The sequence below is a fragment of the Hypomesus nipponensis genome, chromosome 28 (assembly GCF_054491055.1).
Source record: "Hypomesus nipponensis isolate SF chromosome 28, ASM5449105v1, whole genome shotgun sequence".
Taxonomy (NCBI): domain Eukaryota; kingdom Metazoa; phylum Chordata; class Actinopteri; order Osmeriformes; family Osmeridae; genus Hypomesus; species Hypomesus nipponensis.
The window spans coordinates 6,945,146-6,960,575 of NC_140388.1; the positions used below are offsets into that span (position 1 = coordinate 6,945,146).

The 15,430-nt window shown below is 44.3% G+C and overlaps 2 protein-coding genes and 1 long non-coding RNA gene across 4 annotated transcripts; all 3 read right to left on the bottom strand.

The window, feature by feature from the left end:
* Positions 1-113: 113 nt before the first annotated feature.
* On the bottom strand, positions 114-2,807 carry LOC146219722 (uncharacterized). Its single transcript, XR_014751043.1, has 4 exons — positions 2,271-2,807; positions 1,696-1,811; positions 1,508-1,611; positions 114-1,207 (listed from the first exon to the last, which is right to left on the bottom strand). It is a non-coding gene; the product is annotated as an uncharacterized LOC146219722 (long non-coding RNA).
* A 1,453-nt stretch (positions 2,808-4,260) lies between these two features.
* ckap2l (cytoskeleton associated protein 2-like) lies at positions 4,261-12,513 on the bottom strand. Of its 2 annotated transcripts, XM_084694685.1 has the most exons (6): positions 9,012-9,336; positions 8,106-8,301; positions 6,691-6,849; positions 5,922-5,982; positions 4,941-5,109; positions 4,261-4,798 (listed from the first exon to the last, which is right to left on the bottom strand). In XM_084694685.1, exons 1-6 carry the CDS (start codon positions 9,191-9,193, stop codon positions 4,486-4,488), a joined length of 1,080 nt encoding a protein of 359 aa, XP_084550811.1. In that variant the 5' UTR covers positions 9,194-9,336; the 3' UTR covers positions 4,261-4,485. The 2 variants fall into 2 exon arrangements, 1 of the variants encoding a protein (XP_084550811.1); XR_014751023.1 differs by lacking the exons at positions 4,261-4,798; positions 4,941-5,109; positions 5,922-5,982; positions 6,691-6,849 and adding exons at positions 10,917-10,977; positions 11,541-11,607; positions 12,231-12,513 and having other exon boundaries at positions 8,161-8,301; positions 9,012-10,605.
* A 227-nt stretch (positions 12,514-12,740) lies between these two features.
* On the bottom strand, positions 12,741-15,185 carry LOC146219724 (interleukin-1 beta-like). Its single transcript, XM_084694686.1, has 6 exons — positions 15,090-15,185; positions 14,850-14,901; positions 14,528-14,726; positions 14,010-14,231; positions 13,599-13,738; positions 12,741-13,426 (listed from the first exon to the last, which is right to left on the bottom strand). Exons 2-6 carry the CDS (start codon positions 14,880-14,882, stop codon positions 13,205-13,207), a joined length of 816 nt encoding a protein of 271 aa, XP_084550812.1. The 5' UTR covers positions 14,883-14,901; positions 15,090-15,185; the 3' UTR covers positions 12,741-13,204.
* Between the last annotated feature and the right edge of the window lie 245 nt (positions 15,186-15,430).

A 15,430-nucleotide genomic window follows, 5' to 3' on the forward strand; every position in this document is an offset into this window, starting at 1 on the left:
GAAATTGTGTGACAAGGATTTTGTATGCAAGCAGTTGAAAAAAACTAAGATAAAGAACATAGCTATTCTGTAGCTGTCATAAGACAAGACAAACTGATAGAAACACACACAGCCACATTTAACATTTTATAATAAAAACATTTCACTGTATAGAAATAACTGTTTGGTTAATGGAATTTACAATTCACTGTCATGTCTGATAGCTTGCATTAGTTTAAAACAAGCGCACATTTTTAAAAGCTTGTATCTGTTGTTTGTAAACCAACCAACAGATACTGTAGATTCCCAGCCAAAAATTATGTTACAAGGCCGTTTTAACCAGAGGAACAGATACTAAATGTACTTTCCAATTTAAATATCTTTTCAGCGAGTTTGAATATTGACAGTATCTTGGTACATAACAGCAAGTTTCAAGTTGACCTGCAGTACTTCTCATGACCACAGGGGAGCAATGCTCTTCAAATATCTAATTAGCCCGCAGTTTGAAAGTAACAAGCCTTGGTGCACATGTTGGATACAAATTGTAGTAGTAGCCTAGTTGTTCGTTGAGAAAGTAAACTCAATTTTGGCATAAAATATCAAATGTACTGTAACTTTCTGTTTTTTTAGCTTTTTTTGTTGCTGATTTTAATGTTTTTCTTTCAATAAAAAGGCTACCTATAAACAGTCAGTTGCACTGTGCCAACATCACGGTCCTGTATGTGTGTAAGTGTAGCCCACCTTCTCTTCCCACCCTTCACATACATTCACAGTGGGTTTGTGGAATCACGATTTGTGCTTAAAAAAAAAAATAATAATATGGTCCACGTGTGCAATATTGTGATGACTCACAAGAGCAGTTTTTTCCAGGATAGTTTCTTCAAATTCAAGTCAGGGCTTATCAGCACCAGCAAAGGTCTCAATCAGAAGGTTTCATCAGACATTGTGTCCACTTCACCCTACTTGCCTCGGGGATTTGTCCCTGTACTTACTGTAAGTCACTCTGGATAAGAGTGTCTGCTAAATGACTAGATTGTAATCTGAAGAGGCAATGGTCCAGAGACACTTTATTTAGCTCGGTCTCGCTGCTGACGGTGACTGTGTCATTCTGAATGTACAGGAACTTGTTGGGGTGGGCCACAGACTCCAGGATGCCCCACTCCCCTAACTTCTTCGACTTCCACTGCAGGAAGCATTCCCTGGGGATCGTTTCCTTCTTCTCCTTCAACTAGGAAGCAGCACAACAAGAAGTCTGATCAGAAGACGATAGGAATACACACTGCCTCTGGTGTACTGGTTTGTCAGACGTAAAGTAGGCTATTGAGAACGCTTCTCGTTTTTACTTAAGGGGAATTATTCACATTCTCAGCTGCCTGTGAGAGATTACAGCTGGCATTTACCAACATTTTGATAAGGATTTAGAAAAATTATAAAACATTCAAGACTACACAAATTTGCATAATAGCCTATCAAAATGATCATCATAATCATGTAATGGATTATGTTGGTGGTAGGGTACCATTTTTACCTTAACAGTGTTGTCCTCCACAGCGAGAACATACATTATGTTTCTATGTCGGAAAGAGAAGGCCATATGAACAGTGGTACCCATCGGTTTTCTGTGGACGTTCACTGGAAAACATATAGAATGTTTAAGAATGTCAATCGCATTTTTGAATTTCAAGGAATACTTAAAGTATCCATCATCCTCATTACCTTTCAGAGTCTCGTCCACTTGGACTTGTTTGAAAAATATGCTGTGATCTTTGACCTCAGCAAACCTCTTTTGTTTGTCCTCCAGGTGCATTTGCACTGGTTCCAATGGCTTTGAACTGCAAAAAAAAAAAACTACTTACTTTTGATCTTGTAAAATACTGTTAAGAGAAAATTATTAGCCTACCAAGAGATTCAGTGCTCTGCCTTAAATTAGTTTAGAATAAAGCACTCTAACCCTAACCCTCAATACTTCGTATTGCAAGACCGACATGACAATTTCATTACTTAAAAATGTCCAATGAAATATGATTGCAGAAACGAAAGAGCAATTATAAAACACACGATATCAACGTGTCTCAGATTTGAACAACGCGTTGGTAAATTAATAATTTGCTTAACATCAAAAGATTCAACATTTACATATACGAATGACTTGAAAAGTTGATAGGTTATACAGACAATGCCTTTTCTGTATAAAGGAACACTAGAAAAAAATATGTTTATATAAAAGGAGAGTAAAGGTTAGCCTATACTGCTCTGAGCGTGCTTTAAAATGTACTTGTCCTGCTACTCACTTATGTTTATCCATGGTTCTTCACCCTGTTCGTTCACTTCTCCAGGTACTTTGATGTATGTTGCAACTGTTCGCTGTTGCAGATCAATTTTATACATCCCGTGGCTCCACCCTTCTAGCAAACCAACCCACACAACCAAATTAGATTCATTGGCCTACTGGAAAGCAAGTTAAACCCCCCTCGCAGGCGCGGACAGGCTTGACTAGGCTGCAGCGTCCCACGTGTGCAGGGGGCCCTGGATTGGCCGGATTGTTTTTTAATACATTTTAAATGTACTTCAGCGGGAAGAAAATAAAGACCCTAATTGGCCCATAAGAAACGTTTTCTTTTTTTAATAAGCAAGTGATTGGGTAGATGTGACTTGGGGCAAAATACAAAGGTTAAAACAACAACGTGACCAAGATATCCTGAAACTAATCCCGAAAATGTGGGAGTTAGTGGTATTAGTACTAGTGCAGTGCTTGAAGGGGAGAAAAAAGGTGCCGGTACTCTCTTGCATTGGCAAATCATTATGGAATTTGAGATTTCTACAGTGAAAAACAAAACTAGGATTGCTGGTACAACAACAATTTATTGTTAGCCTATTTATTAACAACATAAATGCATAGTCTCGGGAACACATTTTATCAGGGGGTGGCTTAATGTTGCGGGGCGGCAGGGACGGACTGGGAGTAAAAATAGGCCTTGGACTTTTATCCCGACCAGCCCACCAGAACCGGCCCCCGTATAGCTATGCCACAACATCTGCCTGCTAATGCATGCATAATCTGTGTTTGATGTGATGCTAGTTTGGGTATTCGATACTCAAAGGCCAACTTTTTTGGCCTTTATTGGAGCGCAAAATAGTTTTTTGAGCCTTGTGGTTCATATAAAAATAGGCTGTTTTGGTCAAACCTTGTCTAGTGAAAGTTATGTATTTTTTCTCTTTATTTTTCAGCCCCACCCTTCCGTTCCTTATCCTCGTTTTCCATCGTCATTCATCTCCCGGTGTTCCCGATGGCCAGTCCGCTACTGCGGGGCTATTCCGCAGTGGTGGATTTTAAAGTCATATCATTTTAAATTCTCGCTGTCAGGGGGTGCTGCATCCCCCTCCTAGTTCACGCAGCCATACATAAATGTATTTATTTAAACAAGTTTTGAGCTCATGATTTGTAGCCTACCCGATGTTTCTGGTTGGACTTGGACCTCTGTGGACGTGTCTGGCTACACGCGTTCTTTTAGTGCCTTTCTGAAGCCAGGCTAACATAATTAGGCTACTTACAAACGAAAGTCGTTTAGTTTATAGGTTTGTAAGCAGCATTGAAAAATCTGTTTTACTCAAGCATCAGTTGATGCTGTCTAGATAAGGTTTTATAAATAACTCACTCTGGTAGAAGCGTCGGAAATATTTAGAACTCAAGCGTGAGGGCTGATTCTAGCACTGTAGGAATGTAAAGAAAAACACTGCTGAATCTTCATCCAGTCGAAGACAAGATCCACAGCAAGAGGACTGTCAGCTAGCATCGGCAATATATCAGCGAATTTGGGAGTTAGTGGTATTAGTACTAGTGTGTGGTATTAGTACTTAAAGGATCTGAATACTCCTTCCACCACCGATGTTACGATTTTGCCTCAGTAAAATATTGTGTTCTGCACTGATGCAGATGCTGTAGCTTACTGTACCTTAAGTTTTGGTTAATAAAGCTTAAAGCGATTACCAGCTTGCAGTTGAACTGTGAATGCAGGGTATTCTGTTGCTTTGCTGTTCATAGTTATTCCATTCATAGTAATTGTTTTGAGGCTGTAGAGGCAAAGGGTTATATCTGGTATTCTTTCCACTTACATCTCTTTTAAACGTATATTTAATATATAACGCCACGTTATTTGCTAAAGCTAGCTAGCTTCCGTTTTGCAAAAATAACTCAGTCTGGTGGAAGCGTCGGAAATATTTACAACTCAAGCGTGAGGGCTGATTCTAGCACTGTAGGAATGTAAAGAAAACACTGTAGAGTTGGCTGTCTCAACGTTTAATGTACATAAACACATTTTTCTTTCAACAGGCCTCTTCCAGTTGATAAACGGTGTTTGCAATTACAAAGGAGAAAAAAATCATACAAATTCATATTTTTGCCACAAAGACAGATTATGGTCAGATAGTCTGATAGTTACAGTTTTCAAATCACAAATCCTCACACAATAGCCCTCCCAGAATTATTACCCCCCCCCCCCCCCTCCATCAGTCTTCTTCATAGACGAGCTGCATGTGAACCTGATCTCGCAGGGCATCATTCTCCCTGTAGACATACACTGTGGGGATCATCTGAGGGGAGCTGCCATCACCTTCACCCTCCTCCCCCTCCCCCATTCTTTCCTTCTCCTCCTTGACGACCAAGTCTTGGTAGGAGGTCACACAGAGGTCGTGGTCTTGAAGGGCTGCTGGGTAGTGTAGGGAAGACCTCTCGATCCTCACTGAGCGCCGCACGGGCGTGAAGAAGCGGAGCTCATGGCCGTTGACGCGCGCTGGCTCCCTCTGTTGGCTGCGGAAGCCACTGCAGACAAACCGGCAGAGAACACGGTCACTCGACAGGGCAACAGCCTTATATAGTTGTGCTGGGACCCCAATCCTTGAACAGCAGTGGGGGTGTGCATAGGGAATTTTGGACAACTGGCGAAGGAGAGCGCCCTACGTACCCTGGAGTGGCGGTAATCTTGTACTTGACCACTGAGGAGCTTCCCTGGTCTCCGTGGATCAGGGCTCTGACTGGCTTGGGGGTGCTGATGGGGTCCGCAGGGCTCTCGGAGGGGCTGAGGCCCTGCCGTGGGGTCCCGGCGTCCTCCACACACCTCTCAGAGGGGGGAGCTGGGAAAGATTGGAAAGAAAAAAAGAAGCAATCTCAACCCAACGTGATGCCAAGCAGCAGATCTGATGACTCCTGCACAAAGAAAGCAGTCTTAGATGTCCTGTTTGGAAACGTATATCGTAACAGATCATTCTTAGTCAAGCCTAGGACAAAGTGTCTCCCAGGTATTTTACTACAATGTATACACAGACCTGCAAACTCCTCAGAGTCAAAAAGGTGACAGTGTCACGGGGGGTGGGTGGGGCGTTCCCCCGGCTCGATTTTTTAGTGATTTGAATATGCAAATGACACATTTCTGAGCGTGACTTAAAGGCCATATTGCAGGTTAAACATCACTGTTGATGTATGGGTACATGAAGCACTCAAGAGTTGTATATCATAAAAAAAATCTCCAAATGGTGTCTCTAAATGGTGTTAAAGATCAGTTTTTGTGTTAGCATTAGCATATTAGCTGAATTTGGTGATGACGTCACATTGGGGAGACGTGGTGGCATAGATATCCATAGACATAAACAAATGAAATTGAAAACAAATTCAACCCAAGCGCTCTTTGGTGACGTTGTTGATTACGTTACTGTTGATCATCTGTCCATCATCGTATAAAGCCCGCCCTAACAATTTAATTGGTCGGAACAGCTCCTGTTTCGGATATAGTTTTTCCGCAATCGAGCGCCTCCAGACCCAACTTCCCCACCAAATGTTTTTGTGGGCGCGGATAAGTTGGGCTGGCAGCCAGGCTATAGAGAAAATTGTTTCATAATAAACAGACTCAGCTGTGGGAAGCCCCAGGTGGGCTGGGCTGGACAGTCACCTTGGGCGTCGTCCTTCTTCCTCAGGATGTCGAACACCACGGCGCGCAGCTCGTCCACGGGCTGGGGGAGAGAAGGCACAGCGAGGTCAGGACGTCCGTGCGCCAGCCAGCCAAGAGCGACACGCTTCACCGCGTCACCCTGAGCGATGTCTGGAAGTCCCAGAAACGGTTTTAAGTAAGTCCTAACAGCTCATGAAGCGCTTGGGGTCGACTGTTATGTAAAGGCAGTTCTGGAAAGGCAGATGCCGCCGTTAACCAATAACAACTGCAATAACAATAGATGCCCTTGAGCAATAAAATATTTGTTGATCAGGTTTTTGTTGTTGAAAGGAAGAGACCCCCGGACAATAGAACTCTTTAGGAAGAGAGGCTCTCTGAAAATGCACCTCAGTTTCGACCTCGGAGGAAAAAGGCAAAAACATGAAGCCCCGCATAGATCGGATGATAAGAGAAACACAGAATGGGGGAAAAATATTTTGCGTGTTGGGCCACATCTTACAGGTCTGACGGGTGAAATAGGAGGCAGGATGTAGGAGGCAGGATGTAGGAGTGGCAGAGTGACACATGGAAAGGAATGAGAGAAGGAGTGATATGACACAGAGAGGTGAGAGAGAGGTGAGAGAGAGAGAGGTTGACCTCGAGCACCACTCTCACGGCCACCTCAAACATGGAAAGGAATGAGAGAGAAGGAGTGACATGACACAGAGAGTTGAGCGAGAGGTGAGAGAGAGAGAGAGAGAGAGAGAGAGAGAGAGAGGGAGGGGTTGACCTCGAGCACCACTCTCACGGCCTCCTCAAACATGGGCAGGACGTCCAGGCGCCCCTCGCGCTCCATCAGGCGAGCCTGACAGATCCAGAACTTGGCAAACTTCTGGGCCACTGCTGGCAGCCGGGATAGGACACCCTGGACCTGGGAGACAGGGCAACCCTGCAGAACAACACACACACACACACAGGCTGCCGGTAAATGTTTATTCCAAGGACCATGGGACCTCTTGGAAGTGTTTATAAAAAGACCTACGAGCCGGAAACAGCATGTTGGGACTAGGTGTCCACATATACATTTACCATATCTACTTGGCTGCAAATGACGAAAAGTAAACCAAGCAATCTGGTGCAGCAACTCAAAAATCAAATTCAGACGACTAAAGGGGTTTTATTTCAGGTTTTGCCTGGTTGACGAGTCCAGAGCAAAGTCATTCATCAAACCACTATTCATCAGATTCAACTAGTCAAACATTCATTCAAATGTGCTGCTTGCAATGTTTGGGACTACCTCGTTGTTATGATCAGTGACCTATGCTCTTTTGTAAAGTTCTCTCTTGGAAGTCGCTTGGGATAAAAGCGTCTGCTAAACGCATAAATCTAAATGTAAATGTAGTGACATTGCCCGTATCATAAACAACTGCTAGCTGGCACTTTGACATCTGTTTTATAATTATGGGTTGTGGCATGTAACCCAAACCATAGGCTAAAAGTGACGAAGGGAAACCAGCCAAGGGTTTCTGACTGGAACAATGTGAGACTGCAGCACTGGAGTGGACAGGTCTTCTATGAGGCTTCATAAGAGAGACCCACACAAAGACCCACGACGAACGCAACAGGAAATGATGTCAAGGATGTCCTAATGGTGTCCCAGGAGACATCAACCCCCCTCCACACACACACACACGTCAATGAGTCATGTCTAGCCTGGTCTATAAAAGGCTTTGGCTAAAAGTTTACACCCCCTGATGTAGTAGAAGACGCATACTATACCACTAACATCTCAAGGATCATGAACCATCCTGATCTGCTGTGTGAATCCCATCTACAGCAGCATTAAAAAGCCACTGCACTGGTCATGTGCATCAACAACAAGTGCTGTATGAAAGATATGCTTCTTTTTACATCAAAGTCAGTGATATTTAAATGATGTGTTCATTTCAACAGAAATAATCATAGTGCCACAATGTCTGGTGACTGTTTACCAACAACCACAAATGATTTTGATCCAAGTCTGATAAAAAAAATCAAACAAAGGCCGAGCCCATTATACAAACAAACATTACTTCATCCAATAGGTGTTCAGCTAAGTTGTGGGTCAGTGGAACTAATCTAAGAATACAAATGTATAAAAAAAATCGTATAAAACAGAAACATTTTGGCTGGAGAGTGGCACACGGGCCAAGCAGCCATCCGTACCTCCAGCAGCAGTGTGATGCAGTCGTCCAAGGAGCGGTCCACAGCGTGGACCAGGGCCTGGGTCTCCTCCTCCTGCTCCATACAGGCCCAGTAGGGCTGGGGAGGGCCCACCGTGCGTCTGGCGCGGGGCTTCACAGGCATGGGGGGGCGCTTGTAGGAGATGCCCCGGGCCTCTCTCCACTCCTGGAGCCTCCTCCTGAAGGAGAACACCGTCACCAGGGGGAAACGCCCACAAGGGGTTCCAGCCAAGCAGGAAAACGCCAGATCAAACTACCATATCAAACTAAACTGAGGGCTTGTGATAGATTGATGTCAAATAACAAGGGCTGTGCAGGGTAGGGTCCCAAATGTATGTTGCCTCGTCATTCAAAGTACTTCAAAGTAGTCAGGGTTAAACATAGTAGGCAGGAGCATGTATGTTTGCATGCACGCTAATATTCTACCAATTCCAAAATATGATCATATGATCCGAATGTAGCATTTTCCAATCAAGACATGTGACCCACACTCTCTTGCCTGTTTACAGTCAGATCTATGCACTGCACACAAACCCACTGGTTAATCGAGGTACAAACGGCTGCATGTAAATAAGAATATTAGTTTTCGTGAGCCATGTAAACATATTAGTCGGAATACTACGGAGTAGGGGCTATTTTGGATCATAAGTATTTTGTAAAGTAGTAAATGTTGACAGTGACACCAATGCAACCAACATTTTTATAAATGATCAATGAATTTTATAAATGATATACAAATTAAATATCTTTACACCCATATTTCCAAATACAGTGTATCTATATATAACTATATATATATACATATATATATATATATATATATATATATATATATATATATATATATATTTCATTTATTTTCCAAACAAGGAAGCATGTTCCAACTCACATTCTGTCCTCCTGGGCTGCTGTCATGTTCTTCTTGCCCTCCGTCTGGGGCGCGGCTCTGCCCTGCCCGACCGGCGTCTTCACCCCCCCGGCCACCACCCCTGGCTGGTGGGTCTGGCAGCTCGTGGCACGGTCTGGGGCATCACCGGCACCCTGGCACCAGCCGCTGTGTCTCTCTTGCATGGAATGGCCTTGGTGTGGGCCGTTTCCGAACCCGCGTCCTGCCCGTTAGCCGACGAGACGCTGTCTTTCCGGACCCGCTCGGCCACAGCCGCTTGCATTGCCCGGCTCAATGCCGTCGCCTGCCATTGGTTACTTGTCCCCGTTGACACTGGACGGGCAGGCTTCTGGGAGACCGAGCTTCCTGCCTCAGCTGGAACCCTCGCTCCCACATTTAGAACCCTTTTTGTCTTCTGAACAGGAAGTATGGGTGGTTTGGTTGAGCGAGTCGCCAGCACCCTCCCTCCAGGTCTCCCTGGAGCTGTGTTGGGCTGCACCCTCCCTCCAGGTCTCCCTGGAGCTGTGTTGGGCTGCACCCTCCCTCCAGGTCTCCCTGGAGCTGTGTTGGGCTGCACCCTCCCTCCAGGTCTCCCTGGAGCTGTGTTGGGCTGCACCCTCCCTCCAGGTCTCCCTGGAGCTGTGTTGGGCTGCACCCTCCCTCCTGGTTTCTCTGGAGCTGTGTTGGGCTGCACCCTCCCTCCTGGTTTCCCTGGAGCTGTGTTGGGCTGCACCCTCCCTCCTGGTTTCCCTGGAGCTGTGTTGGGCCGCACAGTGGTCCGCTGAGTGGTCCTAGAAGCAGTAACTGTGGGTCTCTGCCACCCTGGTTGAGGAGGTCTAGCTGTGACGGATCTGAAAACGTGACACGGACGTTCCTTCCCATCAACACTCTGGCCCACAGTCCTGACAGGAAGTGCTTTCCTCTGCATCACAGATGCCTCCTGGGAGATGGTGGCAGATGGGGAACTGCTTGAGCACCCTGTGCTGGGAACCCTGGTACTGGTGGATGCATTTGGAACAGAGCCAGAAGCTTGTGGATTAGTGTTCCTGGGCTGAATAACTGTAGGATTGAGACCTGTTTTGGTCTTAGCCACCGTACCAATGCTCATTCTCTTACTGTTAGCAGTGCTTGGCTGTGTGCATGCCCTGAGGAGAGTGCTAGCTTGCATTCCACTGGTTAAGTGAGACTTTTTGGATTGTACTTTTGTTGGGGCTTGTTCATGGCTGGGGGGAGCCAAGGCTGCTACAGATTGATTGAACTGTGCTCTGGGCTGGCTGGCTGCTTGTGTGTGTGGCCTGATCACAGCAGTTGGAGCCTGCTTTTGGTTTGCAGGTCGCCTTTGGCCAACTGACTGTGTGATGGATTTGAGGGCATTGATTCGTGCAGTTAAGGAGGCTGTGGTGAATGTCTGTGTGCGGGTGGTTTTATTGGCCTCTTGTTTATTGTTGTTGTTTGTTATTGTGGTTTTCTGGGTGGTGCTGCCACGTGGCACGCCGGTGGCTTGAGAACCAGCCTTGTCACTTAAAGGCTGAACCTTCCCTCCTTCCTTCTTCGCCTTCAGAGCATTTGGACCCTGGTTCTCTTTGCCTGTGTGCGTCTGTTGACGCAGAATCAAAAATGGACTATGAACAATCACATGGCATTACATTGGCTTCTGTTCTTACGTCCAGTGTAATACACAAGGCATTCTGCTCTTGGGAGTGCAACATGGGAGTTTTCCAAAAGCCCTTTTGAGTCTCCAACATATTCTCAAAATGTCATTAGCCATTTTGAAGAGTTGCGACTGCGCATGGCATAACAATGCATATATATTTGCATATGATTTCATGTCTCCATATTAGATTAATGGATTGTGATACTACCCCTCCCTGAAATTGAGAAACTCGGTGGGTCAGATGCTATACTTACATATACCGTCACAACAGACGTGGAAGATTTTTTCACATGAGCAACATCACGTAGATAGGGCCTGAGGAAAGGAAAAAATTGACTTAACATGTGACAACACAGTAGGGCACGATTGTTCTACCTAAGGCATTGGCGGAAATTCATTTGCGGTTAGAACCGAAACTGTACTGTCCTGTAGCTAGTGGTACGTGCCAGTGGAGCGAGTGGTACGTGTCAGTGCTTCCTGCTGTCCTGTGCCAGCGGAGGCACTGGCATGTACCACTAGCTGTCCTGTGCCAGCAGAGGCACTGACACGTACCACTCGCTCCACTGGCACGTACCACTAGCTACAGGACAGTACAGTTTCAGTTCTAACCGCCTCTCGGGAAATCCCGGGGGGGACCCGACCCCCCCCCCCCAACCTGGGAAAAATATGATTTGTCCCCCCCAATAAATCACTGTGAACATAAGGAAATTTGAATAATATACATTTAACATATTACAATGCAGGCTATGTGTTACAGCAATAATTTTGGTGTCCCACTCAGAAATTGCTCTTGAGAAAATGTCATATAATTGTACCCCCTCTAAGATTGATAGCATATTTTTCGCCACTGCCCTTAAGGCATAACTTGAGTTTCTTACTTTGGATTGATGGGTTTAAGCTTTCCCTTTGCAGCCAAATATTCCATCAACTTCTGCTTGCGTAACTCTGGAAAGAAAGGTTGCAGTGAAGAAACTTTCATATGGGCGTATTGCATAACATTAACGTAGGTTTACGGTTCATAACCAATGCCAGCAGGTTTGCGGTTTATATGATTGCTTCTCAGAAACCATTCCAGCTGAACTCTTCCCACAGCCAACATCGGCTACAGGAATAGCATTAGGTTAGCTGGCATGCGAGCTAAAATGGCGAATTTGCCTTTAAACTATTGTTCTATATTAGACTAGCTACTCTGGCAAGCTAGCTACTGATACTAACGTTACAGTTGAAGAAATCTCTCAAAAATCTTTCAGATAGCACCAACTCAAATAGTTTGTTATCAAGCTAGCTAGCCTAGTTGACCACTGTGCAGAGGCACAGTACACAGGTACAGAGGCAATGTACAGTAGCTACAAGACACATTCAAATCTTAAAAGTAAACCCAGCCTGTGCATGGTCTTTTGAGACGGATATTATTGATAGCCTAGCTAGCTAACTATCCATCTCACAGCACAATTAGCTACTAACTAAGGGGGCTAGCTAAAGTTTCCAACTGTTTACTAGCTAGTCTAGCTAGTCAACAACTACACTACGTTACTGTAGCACCAGCACCAGTACACGGAATTTCATACCTTTCCTATCGGGTTTGGAAACGGTTTCCCCTTCGTCCATGACTGATAACTATAAAACCGTAGTTTTTATAGTAAACTATAAAAAGTTTTATAGTAAACTATAAAAAGTGCGTTTAGATAAGTACGGTCCAGTAACAACTTTTCATCCGCAGTGGTCTTTTTCAAAACACCCGGGTTTGATAGCTTCTTTTGGACAAGGCAGACCTTCGTATTCCATTGGACCGTTTGAATTTTTTTTTAAAACCCAAAACACATCAATGCTGTTTGATTGGATGTGTAGCGAAGGAGAGGGCGGGTTCGAGTCAGAGCCATAAAAAAACTTTCTATGGCTCTGCCCAGAGTCAAACAATAATAATTTTTAAAAAGTATAACATTTTAGGCTTTGGCATTTGTAGACTTCTTTTTTAGGCTACAATTACAGCTCTAGCTATCTTAATAGTATTCTTAACAAATCAGCGCCCTTTTATATGATGTTTGACGGTAGGCTATATCAACTGCCAGACTCTTAAATAAGGATTATTAGAATGGTGTCTTTATTTCAGAATAATTGCATTCTTATACAACAGCAAGAAACATTCATTATCAGTGCAAATGAACAATTACTTACAATTATAAATAGGTGTAAATAATACATAAATCAATAAATAAAATATATAACCTTATAGATGGAATTAAATTATGTTTCTCTGCAATCAGCAACATTTCATTCAGTAGGTTTGCAACATCATTAAGGTAATGACGGCGCATCAATACATTACAAGACCGTGATGATGGAAGCAAATAGAAAACGTTCCAGTATTATAAATTAAAAGTCGAGTGCTCAAACTTCAAACCTAAAATGGCACCATCTTGTGGTGAACATTGACTGTAAAGTCAATACACTCGTGCAAACTTACTGTACTTAGTACATACATAATCCCTACGAAATATACGATGTTCTATTTCTAACACTGTAACAGTCTTGACTGTCGTCTTTAGTTGATGACGGTAAAATTGGTGCAACGCTGCTTAGCTTGCAACTCACACATATCCACCGTCTGCTGATCCACACCATTCTGGACTCCGGTGCTGATATACCAACCGGTGTATAGGGCGGACATGAGCGTGCTGCTGTCCACGCCCGTATCCCATCGGTAAAAGAGGAAGCGCACGTTGTCGCTGCCCGTAGGGATCCTCCTTAGGTCGTCCTTCACCTCCTAAGGGAACAAGGGTAGAGGTCAATTTCACTAAAGGTCAAGTCACACTTTTCATTCACCTCTGAATGAGTTTCAACTTAATTGTGTCAAAGAATGTCAATGATGAGAATGCCGACCTGAAATATTGCTCTTAAACTTATGAAATTGTGTTCAGTTAAAATGTTGCTCATACCTCCAACCGCAGGGTGGGTTTTCCTAAGGTTTTAGAGCAGGACAGGTAGAGTTGAGTGCCCTTGATGGCTAGGGTCACAGGTCTGGCTTTCTGTGGCTCACTAGATGAGGGAGGCCTGTAAGTAGACAGGTTCAGACGCACTGTGGAGAAAAACAGAGGAAAATCAGTTTTCACATGTATCACCCACCAACCCTCAACATACATGTAGCATTGGCCATGCCATTGAACATATGATTAGATGTTGATGAGGACATGTCTATGCTCTGTCTTTGTTTCATGTATGACCCATGCCTGTCTGTACTGGTTGACATCCCATGTTTTTGTACAGCATATTGGTCAACGACTGTTGTTTTTAATAGTGCTCTATAAATAATACATTGATTGATTGATATCATTGGTTGAGATTCTCACCTTGGCGGTGGCCATTGCCATTCTGCAGCCTCACGGCTTGCAGCTCCATGGCCATCAGGACCAAGTGCTTCTTGTCACAGTCCACCATGCTGCACTCCTCCACCCCCTGGCCTTTTTCGAAACCACTTATCCGGGCGCTTTCCTCCTCACCCAGCTGTCTGAAACCACTTATTCTGACGCCTTCCTCATCATGGTGGTCCTCCGTGTGAAGCACCATTTTTTCTACAAGGGTGAAGAGCAACTACGTTTAGTGATCTGTGAGCGTTTTTCAGTTCCATCTTGCTTGGGAAAGATTCAGTCGAGGTGTTGCTTAAGGGTAATCTATTGTAAACGGCTTTGTTCGATCACTAACAGCCAAAAGGAGATGCCTATGAAAACATACCACTGCAAGAAATCCCAAGATATTTTTACGACCATTCCCAACACGTCTTAAAATACTCATGGTTCAATATACTAACACAAGAAAAAGCCTAATATGGCTCTTTTGATGCTAGTCTGATGCATCCTGATTGCCTTACCTTCCATCACGCTCTCCAGCATAAAGCTGAGCAGGTCTTCATCTCTGAACCCGGGGCTCATGGTCCTCTGGTGGTCCCTCAGACGCTCCAGAGCGATGATGAGGTTCGCCACCCGCCTCATGGAGAGGGGATGATGGGAGATCTCCAGGCCCACGCCATGGGGCATCTTGGAGCTCCAGGTGTGACTGTCAGAGGTTTTCTGTGAACAAGGTTTGGAGGAGAACCTTTTTTTACTTGGATGTTTTTAATTACACTTTATTAGTTTCACTTGTTTTGTACATCTGTGGCTTTGTGGTTGTGGTTGGCCTGCTACGGTACTCACCATTGTTGGACACTGATTTGTTAGAAACTCCATGTTGTGTTTAAAGTTAGATCTGCAACAGATAAACATTGAATTTAAAGTAGTTGTTATGCATTTATCTAACTCATTTCTGTAATACCATTCACAAAATCTGGATGTAACTCAACAATAAATTAGAATTAACTGGCGAAATCACATTCTCTAAAAGACACACTACAGTAATGTAGCAGTAATTGAAAAATATACAGAAAGGATATTTACCTGTAAGAGATTATACTCTATCAATGGCAGTCAATAGGTTTTCTTTGCTGTGTTCTCTTCCAAGTTGTCCTTGAAGCAGTTGGTTGATGAGTGCAGGTGCTGCCGTGCAGGTTTTATACCCACTGTTTGCTTGTCTGGGATTTCCCTGCAGAGGAAGTGGGATGGATCTCTCTCACCATCACAGCCACACCAGACACAGTCTGTGGTTTGAGTGATGACACACCGGACACACAAGACTGGAAGCTTCTGTTTAGATCAACTTTTTGTTGTAACACGCACATTGGTTTTTGTGTTTTTTATGGAGTTGGCTAAGAAGGTAAACTAGTTTAGCAAGTGTTAAA

Excerpts from the sequence above, each read along its gene's own strand:
- LOC146219724 (XM_084694686.1), bottom strand. The coding sequence starts at position 14,882 with ATGGAGTTTCTAACAAATCAGTGTCCAACAATG. Across the intron at positions 14,232-14,527 it reads GCTGGAGAGCGTGATGGAAG|AAAAAATGGTGCTTCACACG; the intron begins GTAAGGCAATCA and ends TCACCCTTGTAG. Across the intron at positions 13,427-13,598 it reads AACCCACCCTGCGGTTGGAG|GAGGTGAAGGACGACCTAAG; the intron begins GTATGAGCAACA and ends TTGTTCCCTTAG.
- ckap2l (XM_084694685.1), bottom strand. The coding sequence starts at position 9,193 with ATGCAAGAGAGACACAGCGGCTGGTGCCAGGGTGCCGGTGATGCCCCA. Across the intron at positions 6,850-8,105 it reads GCATCACACTGCTGCTGGAG|GGTTGCCCTGTCTCCCAGGT; the intron begins GTACGGATGGCT and ends GTTGTTCTGCAG. Across the intron at positions 5,110-5,921 it reads GAAGAAGGACGACGCCCAAG|CTCCCCCCTCTGAGAGGTGT; the intron begins GTGACTGTCCAG and ends AATCTTTCCCAG.